Here is a 19,818-nt window from a genome sequence, read left to right as displayed (position 1 = left end):
TGCCTTGTTTTGTTGAGAGAGCTGACCTTGGTAGCTGGTCTTGTTTTTGCAAAGACTTGTTTTGCAAGGTGTTCCTCTTGGGCTCTGTCACACACTGGCTTCATGGGTACAGGGTGCAGTGGAACAAACCCTGCAGACGCTGAGGAGAATCGAAGCAGAATCAAAGGAAAGCAGCTGTGGTGGGAGAGAGGAAAAGTGCCCTTTGGAGGGGATGCCCTGCTGGCATGGTCCTTCTCTCTCCTTTTCAGTGGTTTGTCATCTTTCAAGGATTGGTGAGTAACAGTATGCCTGTTGAGGGAGTCTCTGCTTCCCAGTTGTAGGGATTATCTAAAAATGGATGCCGGTATGTGTATGAGTGTGTGTATGTTGACCAAAACTCATAACCCTCTGTTCTGCTCTGAGCACATGGTTTGCTTGCCTCTGCTACTGAGCCATCTTGTCTCTCAGATCCAAGTGTACCCTAAAAAGATCACCGTAAAATTTCATAGAGTTTGCTATTGTCCACTATCTCCTATATCAATCAGAAATGTCATTCTTCCATCTTCAATGGGAATATCCAGATTAAACCTGAACAACAGAATTTTTATCTGTTTGTAACAGCACTTTGTAAGAAAATGAGGAAATCTTGCTATCAGACACGTGGAACGAAATGTCCACAGAGCCCCTTCTGAGGATCCCATTTCAAACGCAAGTTGCAGTGTCCCTTTAACATTGATTCTCAGCTTAGTTAATTTTTTTTTTTAAAGTCTGAAGCAGGGAAATCCATGTCTAAAAATTCACTGATATACTGTCTCAATTTGACTCCACTTCCTTAAACCAACTGGCAAGCAACAGCTCATTTAAATTTATTAATTAGGCAAATTTACTACTGTAATGTATACTGTTAACCAGGAATAAACAATCACAGACAGGTTACAAGCATCTCTATCTTGGGAGTACAGAGAACTGTAAACTCCTCCCATGATCTTCAAAATGGCACGCTGTTAACACATGCAAGATAAGTGGGGACAAATTTAATGCTTCTCTGCTCTTTTTACAACACTTTCCCAAGGCCTGTACTAATTTGCAGCACTGCTAGGAACACAGCTGTTTTTGCACTTCTCTAGTGACTGCATTCATGTTTGAAAGTGTGTATGCGAGAAGCAGTGTCCAGGTTCTATGTATTGTGTTTGATGGGTGACGGGAGTCACCCTTACTGATACTTATCTCGAATAACAGGAAAAAGACTCTTCTGTCAAATTTACAGTTGAATTTTGTTATTATTGATGTTGTCACAGATAATCAATTAAGGTTTTATTATGTGCTGATTCTGGTAAGGAAAGCAGAGAAAGTACTGCCACAGATGCTGAGCAGTTATGTTGACTATCAAAACAAAGTAGCTGCAATATAGACTAGACTTTGGAATAAACTGAGTCATCTGAAGTTAACGGTCTGCTCTGGGACTGCCAAGCGTAGAAGCTCAAAGAAGTGGATGGCTTCCCATCCCAGAAGCATCTCTGCAGGCACCTTCAGTGAGGCGAGCATCAGTGTCTCAGATCCTGCACGCCTTTGAGGTGAGAGACCATCCTGCAGCAGTTAGGAAGGAAATTGCAGGTACAACTGTGGAGCAGGAGGTGACAAATGGAAGTTAGTGGCCCAGAAAGGGATCTGGTAGAAGTACAATTTGTCAGCAGTGAGGAAAGATGATATGAGCTGGAGAGAGGATCGTGTTTTCCAATTTCTGATGTAACTCAGTATAAATATTTCTAATGATTTAGATTTAACAAGCTAGTGTTGCGGTATTCTTCTTGTCCATGAAATTCTGCTTGTTCATGTACTTCTGTGTATATTCATACCTCGTAAGTGAGCAGTGTGGGGCAGACCCCACTTATTAACTTATTAACTTATTAGCTTATTAACTGGCTAGCAAGGCTTTCCTGACTTCCAGGTGCAGGACAAGATAAATGTCACTGTTTTTGAAGCTCTTTGACATTGAATCCACATGTCTCTTACCACTAGACAGGGCCTAGCACACTGAAATATTCAGATGCATTACAAGGTCAGTATGCCATGCATGCTGGGTTTGTCCTATAGCTGGTGATTGTTGCTTCAGCGCAGTAGCTATCCAAATCTTACTTCCAATCATTCTTCCCTTCTAGATGAAGCAATCAGCCCCAGTCACCATGACTGAAAACAACTTAAAGCAGCTGGGACATGGTTTATTTCGGGAGATGACTAAAACAGGGTTTCTCTAAGTATAAATTTTGTTGATCAAATTTAAGATCTTATTCCTAATGGCTAGAAGAACTTAATGTGATATTTTTGTATCTTCCCAAAGTCTGAATTTCCATTTCATCAAGTTGGAATAATATTGACTCTACTGTGAAGATCTAGATCTCAATCTAGTATTCTTTTTAAGAAGCTTTTAAAGCTAGATTCATGGAGGAGACATCTGATGTTCTGCCCAACATTTAGGCTTCAGTCACAGAATGGCTACTGTTGGAAGGAATCTCTGGAGGCCGTCTGCTCCGAATACCCTGCTCAAGCAGAGACACCTAGAGCAGGTTGCCCAGGACCAGGTCCAGGCAGCTTTTAGGGTCTTCAGGGAGAGAAGCCTGTGCCAGTGCTCTGTCATCCACACCGTAAAAAAGTGACTTTTACAGATTAACTATTACCACAGTACTGAAGACATCTGTGGTCCTAGAACTAAAGTTCTAATTCTTCAAAAGGATGAAATAGTGTATGTTATCAAAATTGGAGTGATACTGCCAGGGATTCTCTTAGTGAATGTGAAAACCTTCCTTTACATGACACTTACACAAAGTTGGTGCAGGCAGGCTGGCATAGAGAAGTATGATTCATACAGCACTAGAGAAGTGCACAGTTGCTGCACTTCTAAAGATCTCTTTAGCTTACGGGTTATATCACACATTCAGCTAAAAGCATAGTCTCAGAAGCCAGTTTTTACTGCAGTCATAGTGAGGAGCTTTTCAGTTGAAGTGCAAAGAAACCTGTTTCTTCACAGACACAGACTCTTTTCAGTACATTACTACATTACTATTACATTTATACATTGATCAATGTTAGCTGGAGTAGCACAAGTTTTATTATGCATATTTGTTTTCAATGGACTCGACTCTTTGTATTAAATATTTAGTTGGATGAAAAAAAAAAACTTCAATGTTTCCAGTCTCCGGTAACCAAATGACATAAAATGACATTTAATGTATTTTCTTAAATTGTTGTTAAGAAAATTATTTTCCATTTCCTCAGCAAACTCAGGAAAAACAAAAAAAAACCATGGATTTCAGTGCCTCATTGTTATGCTTCTGCTACGCTTCCCACTGCAACTACTGACAATAATGACTTTTTTTTTTTTTTGGAAGCACCAAAACTATACGGGTGGTCAGTTGGATTAGTGGTAGCAAAGGTGACTAAAAACAACTTTGGGGGAGGAAAAAATACATTTCAAGACAGTGAGCATGACAGAGAAAACTGTGGCTATATCTGTTGGCGGATGCATAACTAAAGATCTGTGCAGTTTGTTTAAAAACAAATGTGAAGTTCATATTGTGCAAGTTTTTAGATGAGTAAACTCTTTTTATAGCAATGAAGTGTTAAGATAGAAAAATTCAATAATCAGAGGGGCACTTAAAAATAAACTCCTTCATGTTGCTCTTCAACCTAGCATATACAATCTGTTTTTCATTGGTAATTTTAGTTAACAATGGCCAGAATTCATTCACTGTAGTTATGAAAGACTGGAATTCATTGATAATGATGAAAGGAAGTAAGTGGGAAATATCCAAACTCCAGATAATGGTCTGCCTAGAATTCTTAACCTCAAGGTTCTGGCACTTGCTTTGCTACATTACTCACTCCCAGCTTTATAAATGTAGCTATTCCAGTTAAACAAGGAAGATAGGCGTGTATTTCTTTGGGCTATGCAGAGTTCCTGATACAAACAGCTCAGGGCCTCAATACCACCTTAGAAAAATAAGCTGTCTCACAGCTGAGGAATCATAGCTGTATCCTTAGTAAAACCAAGCGGAGAAAGGGTTTCTGTCATGGAAGAAGGCAGAGACAAAATGCTGTGAACCTGACCTACAACAGAGACAGCTCGAAGTTCCATTAATGGAAAAGTGAAACAAAGAGACCAGAGCTACTGCCACATGCTCACACAAGCAAGAGTGCAGCTGTGGACAAGCAGTGCCTTTCAGGAGTTCAAAACAGATAGAAGGTATCCTTCTTCCATTAGCTCTGCTTTTTTCTCATTTTGTCGTCTTATTCAGTTCCTATACCTGAAGAATTCACTAAGCATCTATTAAAATGTTAGCAGCGTTAGACGATGTCTTGACATAGTTTTACAAAGATAAAAGCACCTTATGCAGTCTTGGAAGTTGGCAATGCAGGCATGATTAATTGCCCTGAAAAAGACAAGCTTATTCTCACAGGAAACGTCAACCAAGATAGATAAAACTAGTAATAAGATACAGCAAGCCTTATGCCCCATCTTTTTTTGTGCTGCAGCCACGTAAGGTGTTATACATCTTGAGTTCTAGAACAGCTTTGATTCCACAAGATTATTTCATTGAACTGTGAGGTAATGGCACTGCTGAAATATACCATACAAGCTGGAACAGGTGCTTCTGGTTAAGAGTCCCATGCTATTGAACCTGGACAGAAGCAGTCCTTGAATTTTGAATCCAGCTGTGGAAGATCTAGCAAACAGTACTTATCATTTGCTATGGTATCTTCCAGTCTCTTCTTAAAATCCCATCTGGTCTTCCATATAAACCCCAATGAACTAGTCAGAGCAACAGGAATGTGCCATATCACTCTCACTGTTCAGTAGAAATGACTTGTCCAATAAAACACCACAGTGTTAAAGTTCTGGCATTTATTTTGTTAACATTTGTCAATACTACAAGGCAGTCAGTTGGTGTTTCAAGACATCCATTTTCGGAAGCAGAAGTCACAGTGCACCAAGTTACCACTGACTTTCAAGATAATGTGGAATTCAGCTTAGACTTGGCAATTTCCAAATTCAACTTAATCTTACAAAGTGTACTACAGTGCAATAAGCACAAACAGTGAATATAACTGCTACAAATACATAACAGTAATAGTAGAAAAATATCAACCTCTGCTTTTATTTTACTTCACCAAAAGGATGACTGAATTCCAGACTTACAGGAGTTATAAACAACTAGTGACAAGCTGTTGCTTTGAGTGATTATTCAAATAACATTTCAACAGAGTCCAGAGCACAATTTCAGAATTTTTCAGATTGTCACCATATATTAGAAATTATTTTCTCACTCCTTCCAACACAACACAGCTGATACTTTGAACACATTTTTTACTTCAAGTCTGAGATGGATGTTAGGTTACTTCACCTAGATCGAGGAGTCTGGGACTCTGCAACCTGTAGCCAGGGAAGAGCTAATCATTGTTTTTGAAATCATAACATGCCAGATGACACATTTAATGTGATTAAGCAAATCCTGAAGTATTAGCACTAGAGAACACACACTGAAGTGGTAATTGACTGCCTGCTGGCTTAAAAAAAAAAAACACTGTAATATGATACTGATTACTACATCCCAGAGAACATTTTTGGCGATTCCCAATCTCAGCATAGATTCATTAGACCAAGTGCCTCAAATAAGTCTTCTTGCATGAATGCTTTTGACCCTCGTTTTGGACCACTAAACTTTCAGTGGTATCTTTGCCACACGTCAGCTACTAATCAAGGTCTATTAACAACAAAAAGATAATGAAAACAGCCAGCAGAGCAGGTTTACATGGCTGCCTGCAGCACTCTTAAATGACACATGTAACAGACGGCGTACTAATAAAGCTTTCGTTAGAGAACTGAATAACATTTAGCCAACCCCATTCAAAATCCTTTGCACACAACAAAGTACAGGTCAGACTGTCACAAAAAATATAGTAGATATACAGTTTTAAATCAAATTTGCAGTGAGAAAACTTGATAGTGGATAGGACCTCTCTACCATTTTCACTTCAGAATATTCTGAACACAGTACAACAACCTTTTACAAGCTTTATTTTAAAGCATTTCTGAAACTTTTAGAAATGCAAGCGTGATGGAAAATTCTAAAGTACTATTCTGAAGTGACTTAAAAAAAAAAAAACAAGCAAATTATTGCCACAGATCCTAGATCAGTCATTTTACTCTGCTTTGTTATTTTAACTTTTCCTAAATGCTACTCGCCTTGCTACATTTTCAGCTCCAAATTTTGCTATCAATTTACTTCTGACATCTTCATCATCCTTCTGCAATTCTAAGTCGTCCTCTCTGCTCCACACAGGGTATCCATCCAGGCGCTGCCCTGCATGCAAATAGTATGAAGTAGCCTCCACTTCACCACTGTTTTTCAGAAAGGCCTGTGTAACAGAGAGCAGGTCCATGTGGAACTCCTCCATGAAGTGCTGAATAATTTGTGCTGCTTCTTCAGCCTTGCTGGAACCAGGACAAACGTTTGTCCGTTTATTTTCTTCTTGAGCAGCAGGGACAGCACAGTTCCCCAGTCCAGTTTTCTGGCCAGATGCTGTGTCACCTGGAAACATTCCTCCTCCATTTTGCATAGGAAGTTCATCTGGAGTGTCTGTGGTGTCACTTCCTGACTACAAGTAAGAAGAGACATCAGTTAGACAAGGTTGCTTTTGGCAAGCTTCTTTTATTCCTGCTTTACTGCAAACACTATCTTCTACCATGACTTTCAACGAGGTATGAGGTAATTATGAGACACAGCAAAATTCAGTGACTGAAGTGAAGCAACACCTTAACAAGACTCTGCAAGAGCACATAAAAACATCAAATATACAGCAGTATTTGAACAACTTGAGTATAAAAAAAATACATAAACATTTTACGCCCCAAGTGAAAGCTGCCAATAGAGCTTTTAACATGCAACAACACATCAGGTTATTTTCCTCAAGTAACTCTGAGTAGGGAATTAAACTAAGCGCACGCATCCTCTTCCACACGCTGCGCTGAGGCACTGATCACCACATACACTGCATTTCACAGCTTACACGAAGCTTCTGCTTCACCACAGCGGAAGGGCCATCATAGGACAAAATAATTCACAAGTGTCCTGCGCATCGGTTCACCGTCATTTCGCGGCACCCAGGAAGGACCTCTGCGACAATCCCTCTCGGCACCGCGGCAGAGCCGCTCCACGCCGGCTTACCTCGGAGCTCTCAAACTCCCGATTCGCTGCCTCGAAAATGCCCATCGGTGCCGCGGCCTCCTCCGTCTGCCGGGGCTCTGCGGGAAGAGGCGCGTACAGCGTCGAACCGCAGCGGCACGCGGCGCCTCGCCCGACCCCCCGGCCCGGCCCCCGCCCGCAGCTCACCCCGGTGCAGCGGCCGCAGGTGCCGCAGGTAGCGGTCGCGCATGGCCTGCCAGCTGTGCCGCGTCAGCCCAGCGCACTCCAGTTCCTTCCAGAGCGCCGTGCCGCTCACCCGCGCCCCGCTCCGCTCGCGCACGGCCCGCAGCAGCGCTACATCCTCCGCCTCAGTGAAGGGGAGGCGGCCGCGCGGAGAGGCGGCTGGCGGCGTGGGGCCGCTGTGCCAGTAGCGGTCCAGCGGCAGCCTCCGCTGGCTCTCCACGCACGCCATCACGTACTCAGTGGAGACGGCCCCATCAGGCGCTGGCTCCCCAGGCTGCACCAGGTGCACGGCGCCCGGCTCCTGTACGCGGCACAGCCCCGCGCCCCCCGCCAGCAGCAGCGGCGCTAGGCGCAGTTTGGCCATCCCGGGCCGTATGTAGAAGCGCATGGGGGTGCCGTCCTCCCACACGAACACTTTCCGCGGGGGTACCGCCATTTCCGCGCTCACCACGCAAGCGCACCGATACCGGAAGCACGGCAAGGAGCCGGGAAGATGGCGGCCGCGGCAGAGCGGGAGCTCGATCTGGCGGACTCCGAGTCGCGCCTCAGTAAAAAGTGAGGGTGGGCGGGCCGGCGGGGCTGGGGAAGGAGTGAAAGGGCGAGGCAGGGCAGGTGAAGCGTACCGTACCGTACCGTACCGTGCGGTACCGTGCGCCTGGCTGACAGGGGTGCGAATCTGCTCGACCATCCGTCGGAGCGTGCCATGCTGAGCCCCCCTGCTGTGCGGCTCTTCGGCTGGGCCTGGAGGGCCGCGCCCGCGCTCCGTTGGTGCCGGGTACCTCATAGCCGAAGCAGGTCGGTGCTCGGTGGTCCGGCCGCCCCTGCCTCTTTCTCCGTGAATTCCTGAATGGTGGAGCTGGGGCTGTGGATGCCTACGGGACGTGGGGCGGGACGGGCCGTAAAGGCGGCTTCGTGCGTCTCGGTGGCGCCTGGCTTCCTGCGGGGCAAGGGCGCGTTCCTTCAGTGAGTGCTGCGTGGGGCAGCCGTGCTTCATAACCGCTCGTGGGAAGGGAGGGCCCTGCGGACATCTGTCAGCACGCAGAGGCACTTTTTCCAGATTTGTTCGTATAGTATCCAACTAGGTTTTAGCCTTTTCTGAATATTTGTATCTTTTAGAGGATAGACCAAGAGGTCAGAAAAGATAACTCTTAAACATGCTTAAGCGTTGCTTTGTTTTTTGTGCAGAGGAGGGATGATGATAGGGTTGCTTGTACAGTCAGTTTTTGTCAGTCTTGCCACATGCTCTCCTACAGAAGTATCAGGGTATGCACTACATCCAATTTCTCCTTATTTTACAGTGAACTGAAGAGACGCCTGAAGGCTGAGAGAAAAATTGCTGAAAAGGAGGCAAAACAAAAAGAACAAAGTGAAAAGCATCCAAATAAACCTTTTTTGGCTGCTGATTCAGAGAACAACATTGGTGCTGATGAGGAAAGCTTGGATCCAAATGTGAGTGTGGCCACATGCTTAATACTGTTCTGAAAATAAATGTTACTGATTTACATTTGATTTTTATTCACAGTGAAATAAGTAGTTGAAATAGAGAGTGACCTACATATTCCTAAATCAGAGCAGTTGTGTTTTAATGTATAATCTGTGAAATATTTTGAAATTCTAACAAAGTCACTTGGTTTTGTTTGTTTCCTGCGACAGCAATATTATAAGATCCGTAGTCATGCAGTCCAGCAGCTGAAGGGCACCAATGAAGATCCCTACCCCCACAAGTTCCATGTAGACTTATCCCTCTCAGATTTCATAGGGAGGTACAGTCACTTGCAGCCGGGAGATCATCTGACAGATATCACAGTGAGAGTGGCAGGTAAGATATTATCTAAGATATAGGAAGATGGTCTGTTGCTTTATAGAATCAAGTTCTAGCTGATTTTAGAAGTGGGATGGTCTCTTTTCAAATTTTGCTGATCTTGCTGCTCCTCTTGGGCAGTTTTGAACTATTCAACATAGGCCCTTTCAGACTGAGCAGACTGCAACGTTCCTTATAAGCAGAAGATCAGATAGTGATTTGGGCTTCAGGATCCCCAAAGCTCGTGTGAACTTTTATGCAGTCTTAGTAGTTTTGAGGCTTTAACTGTCTCTCTTTCATGCTTAATGATCAGTGCAGGGCTGATGATCTTTTCTACAAGTGGTAATGTTGTGGCTTTTGCTCCTGTGTCATAGAATCATACAATGAACTGTAGGATGGTTTGGGTTGGAAGGGACCTTGAAGATTACCTGGTTCCAACTTCCTGCTATAAGCAGGGACGCCTCCCTCTAGACCAGGTAGCTCACAGCCCCATCCTGCCTGGCCTTGAATTCTTCCAGGATGGAGCATACACAGCCTCACTGGGCAACCTGTTCCAGTGTCTCACCACCCTCACAGTCAAGAATTTCTTCTTACTATCTAGTCTACTCTTCTCCAGTTTAAAACCTTTTCTCCTTGTCTGATCACTACCTGCCCTTATATAAAGCTCCTTCCCAACTTTCCTGTAGGCCCCCTTCAGTTACTGGAAGGCCATTCCTTGGAGCCTTTTGTTCTCTAGGCCGAAGAGTCCCAGCTCTCTTAGCTTGTCCTTGCAGAGGAGGTGCTCCAGCCCGCTGATCATCTTTGTGGCCCTTCTCTGGTCCTGCTCCAACAGCTGCGTCCTTTTAGGGACATGTTTCCCAATGACCTGCATTGTTTTGCTGCTTAGGTCGTATCCATGCAAAGCGTGCCTCTGGAGGAAAACTGATTTTCTATGATCTTCGTGGTGAAGGAGTCAAGTTGCAGGTCATGGCGAATTCCAGGTAAGTAAAAGTATTTGTATTAGCATTCTAAACTGAACTGCGTTCTGGGATTGGCTTGGGCAGTAATGTTTTGTTTTGGATGTTGTCAGTCATTGGCTTCCCTCTTACCTTCTTTAAGAATTTAGCTTGGGAAGAGATGTGTAAGACAACTGGAATGTTAAATTTTAAGCAAAACTGCTTATACCGAGTTTTGTAATTACAGGCTTTACAAGTCTGAGGAAGAATATTTCCGTATTAACAACAAACTGCGTCGTGGGGACATTATTGGTGTGGTGGGGAATCCTGGGAAAACAAAGAAAGGAGAACTGAGTATTATTCCTTATGAAGTAACTCTTTTATCCCCATGCCTGCACATGTTGCCTCATCTTCATTTCGGCCTCAAAGATAAGGTACCTGTCATACTTGCCACTTTTGGAGGTGACTTGACAGATAGTTTTGATTGAATGATCTTTTATGTTTGCAAATGATATTAAGAGAGCAAAGAACCATTCATCTTGTATTGGTACCCTTCATTTTGTTTTTTTGGCAGTCCGTTTTCTCTACCCTGTTCTAAAGATATTTCTTTCAGGAAACTAGATATCGACAGAGATATTTGGATTTAATTCTTAACGATTATGTGAGGCAGAAATTTATAACCCGTGCGAAGATTGTGACGTATATTAGAAGCTTTCTGGATGAATTGGGTTTCCTTGAGGTAAGACTTCCTTGTTATTTCTGTCTGCGTACCAAACATATCTGGAGCTTCTCAGTTTCAGGGATACTTTGTTTTCAAGTTCACATACCAAGTTATTCTGAAGTGAGAGTAATTGTCTCAGCACAGTGTATTTTATTAATTTACAGTAATGGAATCTGGAGAGGTTTTTTGTTGTTGTTGTTTTTCTTTCTTTTTAAAGTTATAGACAAATAGACGCTCGATTTTTAGAAAAATACTGCCACGCTCTCATGAGTATTGTATTATTCTTCAATTTATTGTCAGGGCTTGTTACTTTGCAGTCAGTTCAGTCCTCTGAAGTTGAACTGTATTTGTGGTTCTGGTACTGTCTGGGATGCTGCCTAGGCAGAAAAGAGAGCTCCTTTGGAACTTAGGCAGGAGAAAAAAGTATGGACTTTGGAAGCATGGTCAGACTGCACAGGAAGACTGCAGTTCACTATTGCTGGGAGAAAATTTCTGTGACCACAGGTCGTCTGATGCTGGCCAGTACTGTGCTGAATAACAAAGACAGCTTTTTCAAGTGTTAACAGCAAGAGAAGTGTTAAAGGAAATACTGGTCTGTTACTTGCTGAGGCTGGTTACCTCACAAATTGGGTTGATAAAGCAGAGATATTAAGTGTCTTGTTTGTTTATCCCTGTCTCTAAACACCAGGGATTGTCCCTGGAACCCCTGGAACGCAGGGTTGGAGGACCATGTCTGGTGAAGTGCTAAGCTCCCAGTTGATATTGGTTTGGGGTGGACTTTGCTTTTGCAGTTGTAGTCTCCAAGGCTCAGTGGGTTTCACCCAGGGTACTGAAGAGTTGGCCAATGTTGTTGTGAGATCTCTCAGTTTTTTATCAAAGATTCTGGGAATCTGAAAAGGTCCCAATTGATTGGAAGTTAGTAAATGTTATTCTGAATTCCAAGAGGGGCAAGAAAACAGGCCCTACTAATTACAGACCTTTCAGAGTCTTGCCTTTGGTGCCTGATAAACTTATGGTGAAGGTTATTCTGCAAGTTACTGAAAAGTATTTGAAACACAGTGCAGTCATCAGTCAAAATGAGCATAGGTTTATGAATGGAAGGCTGTACTTTACTCATTTAATGTCCTTTCATGACATTGCCTGATAGACAAAGTGAAAGCAATGGACGCGATAAAAATTCTGGTACTGTCTCTCTCTGTATCCTTCCAGACAAAATGTATCCTTCTAGACAGAGTCACTCACAAGGTGATGAGTGAATAGTTTTCTGAAGGGTTGGGCTCAAAGAGGTGTAGTAAATGGGTTAGCACCAGGTTGGCAGCCCGTCACTAGTGGTATTTCCAAGGGCTCAGCTTTAGGGCCAGTCATCTTCAATACTTTTATCAACGATCTGGACAGAAGAGTTAAGTACTCCTTCATTTCCCTTGAGAGTAGAGGAAGCCTTGCAGGGTGAGCTTAAAGCTGTGTTGAGGGAGGTTCAGATTGACTGTTAGGAAAAAATTATTTGCTACGCCGTAGGTCAGGCACTGGAACAGGCACCCCAGGAAAGCAGTCATGTCCCCAAGTTTGCCTGTGTTCAAGAAACATTTGAACTACGCTCTTAGATACATGGTTTAACTCTTAGATTGCCATGTGTGGCGTTAGCAATTGGACTCCGTAGTTCTCCTGGGTCCCTTCTATATGGTGTATGATTATGATGTTCTATAATTCAAAATAGCTTAAGTGACTTGTCTTTATTTGCTGCGTGGGAGAAGTGGCCTTCAGAATTGTTTTCATATACTAATATGTCAAAGAATAAATGAAATGCAGAAAATTTTCGTTAAAATTAATTGTGGTTGGTTGGTTTGCTTGTATTATAGAGTTCTACTATAGAAATAAAAATGCCCTAAGGGTGAAAGCAGGGCATTTATTGCGGGAGAAGCCTGGAAACATTTATGCCAACGTTAATTTTCTTTATTTTGTTGTTATTTTACAGATTGAAACTCCTATGATGAATATAATTCCAGGGGGAGCTATGGCAAAACCTTTTATCACATACCACAATGAGCTGGATATGAAGTTGTATATGAGAATCGCTCCAGAGCTTTACCATAAGGTAAAATACAAGCCTTTTGTGGTTAAGCCTATATTCTTCAAATTGTTGTGATCTCACACAATCACTGAATGGTTGAGACTGGAAAGGACCTGTGGAGGTCATCTGGTCCAAACGCTGTATTCAAGGAGGGACCCTTACCGCAGGTTACCCAGAACTGTATCCAAATTGCTTCGGAATATTTCCACAGAGGGAGACTCCACAACCTCTGACAGTAACCTTTGTCACTCTTTAGTCAACTGTGCAGTACAGAATATTTTCTGATGTTCAAATTAAGTCTGCTGTGTTTTTGTTTGTGCCCACTGCCTCTTCCTGTCACTATCATTGAAATGAGCTTGGCTCAGTCTTCAAGCTATTGCTTCAGATATTTATGTACATTGATAAGATTTCCCCTGGAGCATTCTCTTCTCTAGTCTATACAGTCCCAGATCTCTCATCTTTTTCTCATTGGAGAAGCGTTCTATTCAGTCATTCATCTTTGTGGCACTGATCTGTCACCAATGTGACCATGTCTCTCTTTTCCTGAGGAGTCCAGAACTGATCATAGTACCCCCCTATGATGTTACCCCGCCAGCACTTATTGGAGGAGAAGAATGACCTCCTTTGACCTGCTAGCAATACTCTGCCTAATGCAGACAATAGTATGTTAGCCTTCTTAGCAGCAAGGGCACTTCTCATTACTACATGATCCTTGGGGTCCCTTCCAACCCAGGTGATTCTGTGATTCTGTGATTTTGGGGGGGAAAAAAAAAAAAAAAAAAAAAAAGTGTAACTGAAGAGAAGATTATTCCTGCGCAACAGTGGACTCTTTGGAATGGCATTAACAGAATGAAACTTGAATCAGATTTGTCAGATGATGCAGTGGTTATGAGCACTGTTCTTTTGACAGTGTTAGTATTTATTTGCATTTCCTTCTGTTCAGATGTTGGTGGTTGGAGGCCTGGACAGAGTGTATGAAATTGGACGTCAGTTCCGGAATGAAGGAATTGATTTGACTCACAACCCGGAGTTCACAACCTGTGAATTCTACATGGCTTATGCAGACTACCATGATTTGATGGAAATCACAGAGAAGTTGCTTTCAGGTTACATATGCATTACTAATTAAAAAAGAGTAAGAATCTCCAAAGACAATTGCATATTATGTTCCATGCTCTCTTCTTAACTTCAGCTTCCTCTTATAGGGATGGTGAAGCACATTACTGGAAGTTACAAGATCACTTACCATCCAGATGGTCAAGATGGACAGGCCTATGAGGTAGATTTTACGCCTCCCTTCCGGCGCATTAGTATGGTGGATGAACTGGAAAAGACTTTAGGAGTGAAATTTCCATCAACTGAGTCTTTTGAAACTGAAGGTTAGATGTCGATTATGGATGTCTTAATTCTTTCTTAGGAAAAAGGGAGTAAAGATCTGAAGCCCTTAGCCTGCACTCCACCACCTACTTTCTCATGGTGGCATCAGTATGTGGAATTGCCTTTCTCCAGCCTTGTCTTTTACAAAAAAGTACAGAAAGAAGTGAAGCCTTCTTGCCGTGAAGGCAAGATCTGACTGTCTTGCCTCTTTCTTTGTGGAGTATATGTAACACCATATACTCAGGAGGCATGATCTGAAGAGGTTTTGATCTGTTGAAGAGGCACAGCTTTTTACTTCTTATTTATTCTGTCTTTTGTGTGGTTGAGTCTCCATGTCTGTGATGACAGGTTAGGAATAAGATTATTTTTGTATTTCTAGAAAATGTGTGTATCTATTACTTAATTCTTGGAATTCAGAATTAAGGAAATACATTAGTGCACTTTTCAGTAATTTTTCTAATATCTGGCAGTAATAATGTTGGATTGTGTAACTTGTTCAGGTTTCTAAAATGCAAAATAACTTCTTTAATGTAAACTGATGAGAAGCAGATACCACTTTCATGGTGTTTGAAACTGACATTTAAGCTAATGTTTTCTGTTATGATTTCTGCTATTAATGTTTCCACTATTAAGATCCTGAGAATCACTCTAAGACATGTTGAAGCTTGCAGAAGGAAAAGATGTGGTTACTGGGGTGGCTCTTACAGTTTTTGTCTACAATTGCAGAAACTCGAAGGTTCTTTGATGACCTTTGTGCAGTGAGAAATGTGGAGTGTCCACCTCCTAGGACAACAGCCAGGCTTCTTGACAAAGTAAGTAAAGGTGGTTTGTTTGTCTGTCGGTTGGTTGGTTTTTGTTGTTGTTGTTTTTGTATTGCTGTCAGCTTTGAGGATCTGTCTGTAGAAGTACCTGGACCAGGCTCTGAGCAACTTGATCTAACTTGCAGGAAAGTTGGACAAATGATTTCTGTAAGTCCTTTCCAATTGAAATGATTCTGACTTAATAGAAGTCTCTTCAGAGCAAGTTTAGCTGCATGTGAGAAAACACTGACATGCACTCAAGCTATTTCTCCATGACAGTGAGAAACCTCCCTGTGTTGAAATCCTGTCGTGTTCAATAAAATGCTGTTGACTGATGCATGCTTAGTATGAGCTCTAGAAAATGTTAGTGTGCAAAATGGATCTTTTAGGCCCAAGCCAGATCTGCTTTATGACAATTTCGTTGGTTTTGTTCAAGAGAACTATATATTTGTATGTACCTTACTGAATGGTAGATTTCAATATCTTTTTTTTTTTTTTTTTTTTTCTTTGATCAGTGGCATTAGTTGCTGCTTTTTCTGCTGCTTTTCTCATTGTCCTGTGCTATCATATCCAAATTAAAATATGGTACTATTTTTTTTTTTTTTTTTTTTTTTTTTAGCAGGTTTTGCAATTTCGTTTTTCTTATCCAATTAGGGCACGTTTTCTGTTTAAAGAAGACATTACTGTGATTATTAAAGCTTTTTGTTTTTATGGTTTGCTAAATGGATTCAAACCATTTCATGGTTTTACAGGAATTACTGAAGTTTTTCGCTTCTATACTGAAGAAAAGGAAATAGGATGTTTGGGGAAGGTAGTGCTGGGAAGTGATGCTGTACTTTACATGTATTTTGCTTTTATTTTCCTAGTTAGTTGGTGAATTTCTCGAAGTCACTTGTATCAACCCAACTTTCATCTGTGATCATCCACAGATCATGAGTCCTCTAGCCAAATGGTAAGGGTATGATATGCAGTCATAATGTAATTCTTTTAAGTCCTTCACTCCTACTTTATTTAAAAACAAACAACAAAAACAAAAACTGGAGGTACTGATGTTACATGTTAGTTAAATATTATTCTGACACAAGCCTATATATAGATCTTGGTTCCTGAGCTGTGAAACCCAGCATCCAGAGGAGAGGTATGTTCATGCTGACTAGTCTAGACAGCTGTTGCTGCCAAATATGGGTAATGCACCCGAAGTAATGTACATGCCTTTTCAGTCTTGTAAATCCATTTTATTTAAGGTGTGGTTGATTTGTCATTTTCACATAGGCATCGTGTTCAACGGGGACTAACAGAACGCTTTGAGCTCTTTGTGATGAAGAAGGAAGTGTGTAATGCATACACAGAACTGAACGATCCTTTCCAGCAGCGGCAGCTTTTTGAAGACCAGGCCAAGGTAGGATGTTTCCCTAATAGGGAACCAATGATTTAGGTATGTATAAAAGTATTTTCAAATCTGTCACTAGTTCCTACTGATGAAAAGGGTTATGGTTACACAGAGTGAGCGTTCCTCACTTAAGTGAAAGCCTGTGGTTAAAACTTGTTTACCATACAGCAAAGTTCTTTTACAAGAAAGCAGTCTAACCTCTGCTATCGAGTAGTACTTCTAGGCTTTGGAATATCTTTATCTTTAGTAAAGCATTTGGTGCTGCTAAACTGAGGAACCGTGGTCTGAACAATTGGATCTAAGGTGGACTGTGAACTGGCTGAAGGAAGGAAGCCAAAGAGTTGTGGTCAGTGGGACAGAGTCTAGTTGGAGGCCTGTATCTAGTCCCTGAAGGGTCAGTACTGGATCAGTACTGGGATTAGTACTATTCATCAATGACTTGGGTGAGGGAATAGAGTGCACTGTCAGCAAGTTTGCTGATGACACAAAACTGGGAGGAGTGGCTGAATGCCAGGAGACTGTGATGCCAGTCAGTGAGACTTAGGCTGGAGAGTTGGTCAGGGAGAAATTAGTGAAATATAACATGGGCATGTGTAGAGTCTTGCATCTGGACAAGAACAACCCTATGTACCAGTATAGGTTGGACTGATGTGTTGGAGAGCAGCATAGGGAAAATGGGTCTGGGGGTCCTGGTGGACTGCAGGGTGATCGTGAGCCAGCACTGTGCCCTTGTGGCCAAGAAGGCCAATGGCATCCTGGGGTGTATTAGAAGGGCTGTGGTTAGCAGAGCAAGAGAGGTTTTCCTCCCGCTCTACTCTGCCCTGATGAGACTGCATCTAGAATGTTGTGCCTAGTTCTGGGCCCCTCAGTTCAAGGACAGGGAACTGCTTGAGAGAGTCTAGCGCTGAGCCACAAAGATGGTTAAGGCAGTGGAGCATCTCCCTTTCAAGGAGAGGCTGAGGGAGCTGGATCTCTGTAGCTTGAAGGAGACTGAGGGGTCAACTCATTAATGCTTATGAATATGTAAAGGGTGAGTGTCAGGAGGATGGAGCCAGGCTCTTCTCAGTGAAATTCAATGATAGAACATGGGGCAGCGGATGCAAGCTAGAGCATAGGAGGTTCCACATAAATATGAGAAAAAACTTCAGTAAGGGCAACAGAACACTAGAATGGGCTGCCAGAGAGGTTGTGAGGTCTCCTCCTCAAAACCCACCTGGACACATTCCTGTGTAACCTGGTCTAGGTGTTCCTGCTCCAGCAGAGGGATTGGACGAGATGATCTTTTGATGTCCCTTCCAATCCCTGACATTCTGTGATTCTGTGATTTTATTTCCCCTTTTTTTTTTTTTTTTTTTTTTTGTACCTACAGTGCTGATTGAAAAAAGCAGATAGACAGTTTAATCTGTCTTCCTGAAATTTGAAATTCCGTTATTTTTCCACAACAAAGCCTTTGTGTAATCATACAACATGATACTTCTAGCTTCTTAAATAATTTTCCATGTCCAGTAAGAGTTTGAGTGGAATGACATATCTCATTTTCAGAACTGAATTCTTTTAAATTGGCTCACATAATAGAGCTGCATATTGGAAACTATTAAGACAACAAATGTGTAGAACTACATGTCTATACTGGTTTTGTTAGTAGTTACATATGCATACACGTGGATGCATGTGTGTGCATGTGATTGAGGTCAGATGGTGCAGTCTGCAGAAGTTCTGTTCTTCCTTTTCTTTCTGATGGCTTTGCAATATCTGAGAGGATTAAAAAATTGTCAAGCCCAGGAAAATATAATTTATGTTAAATAACTTAATAGTAAATTTCAGAATGCTGTGTGCATGTTTGCTGCGCTTGTCTCTTTATAAACACAACCAGACTTTGTAGCCCTTTGATTGTGTGTATCGAATGAAAATTTCCCTGAAAATACAATGTTAAGGCAGAAATCGAGTTGAAGAGTGTCCATTCATATTTTAGGATTTCAGACTCAGAGTAGTTTGCTTTAAAACTGTTGCAGAATCTTGAAACTATGTGAGCCAAAATGTTTGTTGTTTCAATAGTTACACATAAGATTTATTATTATCACCTTTAGCACTTGGAGGCTGTTAAGTTTACATAAGAAGCAGCAGTTAACATCCCAGTGTTGTGGGTTTTAATATTTCTCTTGAAGGAAAATAAACAATCACTTAATTTTGTTTCATGAAACAAAGCAGTGATTCCAATGACTCTGGTCCTTAACTGTTTCTGCAAGCATTAAAGGGGGACTCGGAAGCAATGAAGAGCTTGAGAAACATTTGAAAGCAATTCATTGCATTGCGGTCTCCTGTCGTGCATCTCCAGATACAGCTTTCGCTAGTCAGGAGGCTGACTCTGGAAAAGAAACTTCTGGGTCATAAGGGAACTGAACTTTAGGTCGATTTGGAAGCGTATACAGTGCACCTGCACAACTTCACAGGTGTGAGATTCCTTTGTCACTGACTTGTGTGGCTGTAGAGGGACTTAGTTCCATCAGTGACATGGCTGCTACAAACATCTTCCTCCTTTCTGGTAGGAGTTAATAGCACTGGTACTATCCTAGCTCTGTGCAAACACCCCTTACTGTTTATTTTCTCATATAGGCAAAAGCTGCGGGTGATGATGAAGCCATGTTTATCGATGAAAACTTCTGCACTGCACTGGAGTATGGACTTCCCCCTACAGCTGGTTGGGGCATGGGAATCGATCGCTTCACCATGTTCCTTACCGATTCCAGTAATATCAAGGTGAGTATTAGAAGCGGCAGTGCCTGCTGCTGGCTGCATCAGAAAATAGGAATGAGGTTCCGTAACGATGCAAAATAGCAGGGCCTACAGCCGTTTGTAGTGCTGTACGGCTTAGAACTCCGCCTCAGCGCAGCCGGCCCTCGCACCCCTCCTGCACGCTCAGCGGTAGCCGTAGGCGCGGCGCCCTGCCCCGCTCCGCCCGTGTCTGGCGCAGGGCGGGGCAGAGCAGCGGCGGTCTCGCGAGACTTGTGCACGGCCGCGCTCTGCCGTCGGCGATCAGACCTCGGTGTCCGTTTTCGCAGGAGGTGCTGCTGTTTCCAGCGATGAAACCGGAGGACAAGAAGAAGGAGGGGCATCCCGAGCAGCCCGCCGAAGGCACCTCTGTGTGAAGCCCGGGGCAGCCACGAATAAACGCAGCGGTGTCTGCCGTGTGCCTATTTCTTTCTGCGCCTGCGCGAGAGTTGCTTCTCCCGGCGGACCGCGCGGGCGGGGCGGGGCTGCGGAGCGCGGCGCGGCCTCGGGTGCTTTCGGCGGGAGGTGGCGGCGCGGTGCTGTGCGCTGTCCGC

The 19,818-nt window shown here is 42.9% G+C and overlaps 2 protein-coding genes across 2 annotated transcripts; one reads left to right on the top strand and one right to left on the bottom strand.

The window, feature by feature from the left end:
* Positions 1–4,864: 4,864 nt before the first annotated feature.
* On the bottom strand, positions 4,865–7,886 carry LOC122187938 (TERF2 interacting protein). The gene is made up of 3 exons (XM_042885841.1): positions 7,368–7,886; positions 7,203–7,279; positions 4,865–6,633 (listed from the first exon to the last, which is right to left on the bottom strand). Exons 1-3 carry the CDS (start codon positions 7,837–7,839, stop codon positions 6,196–6,198), a joined length of 987 nt encoding a protein of 328 aa, XP_042741775.1. The 5' UTR covers positions 7,840–7,886; the 3' UTR covers positions 4,865–6,195.
* Positions 7,855–19,679, top strand: KARS1 (lysyl-tRNA synthetase 1). The gene is made up of 14 exons (XM_042885840.1): positions 7,855–7,958; positions 8,702–8,852; positions 9,057–9,222; positions 10,091–10,184; positions 10,387–10,573; positions 10,753–10,878; positions 12,833–12,952; positions 13,872–14,034; positions 14,134–14,307; positions 15,032–15,117; positions 15,972–16,057; positions 16,378–16,504; positions 19,109–19,252; positions 19,555–19,679. Exons 1-14 carry the CDS (start codon positions 7,897–7,899, stop codon positions 19,639–19,641), a joined length of 1,773 nt encoding a protein of 590 aa, XP_042741774.1. The 5' UTR covers positions 7,855–7,896; the 3' UTR covers positions 19,642–19,679.
* Positions 19,680–19,818: the final 139 nt, after the last annotated feature.

The sequence above is a fragment of the Lagopus leucura genome, unplaced genomic scaffold, assembly GCF_019238085.1.
Source record: "Lagopus leucura isolate 7727_CA_CO unplaced genomic scaffold, USGS_WTPT01 Super-Scaffold_100053, whole genome shotgun sequence".
In the NCBI taxonomy this organism is placed as follows: Eukaryota; Metazoa; Chordata; class Aves; order Galliformes; family Phasianidae; genus Lagopus; species Lagopus leucura.
The sequence above is the reverse complement of the archived record's forward strand: the minus strand, read 5'-3'. Positions and strand labels throughout refer to the sequence as shown.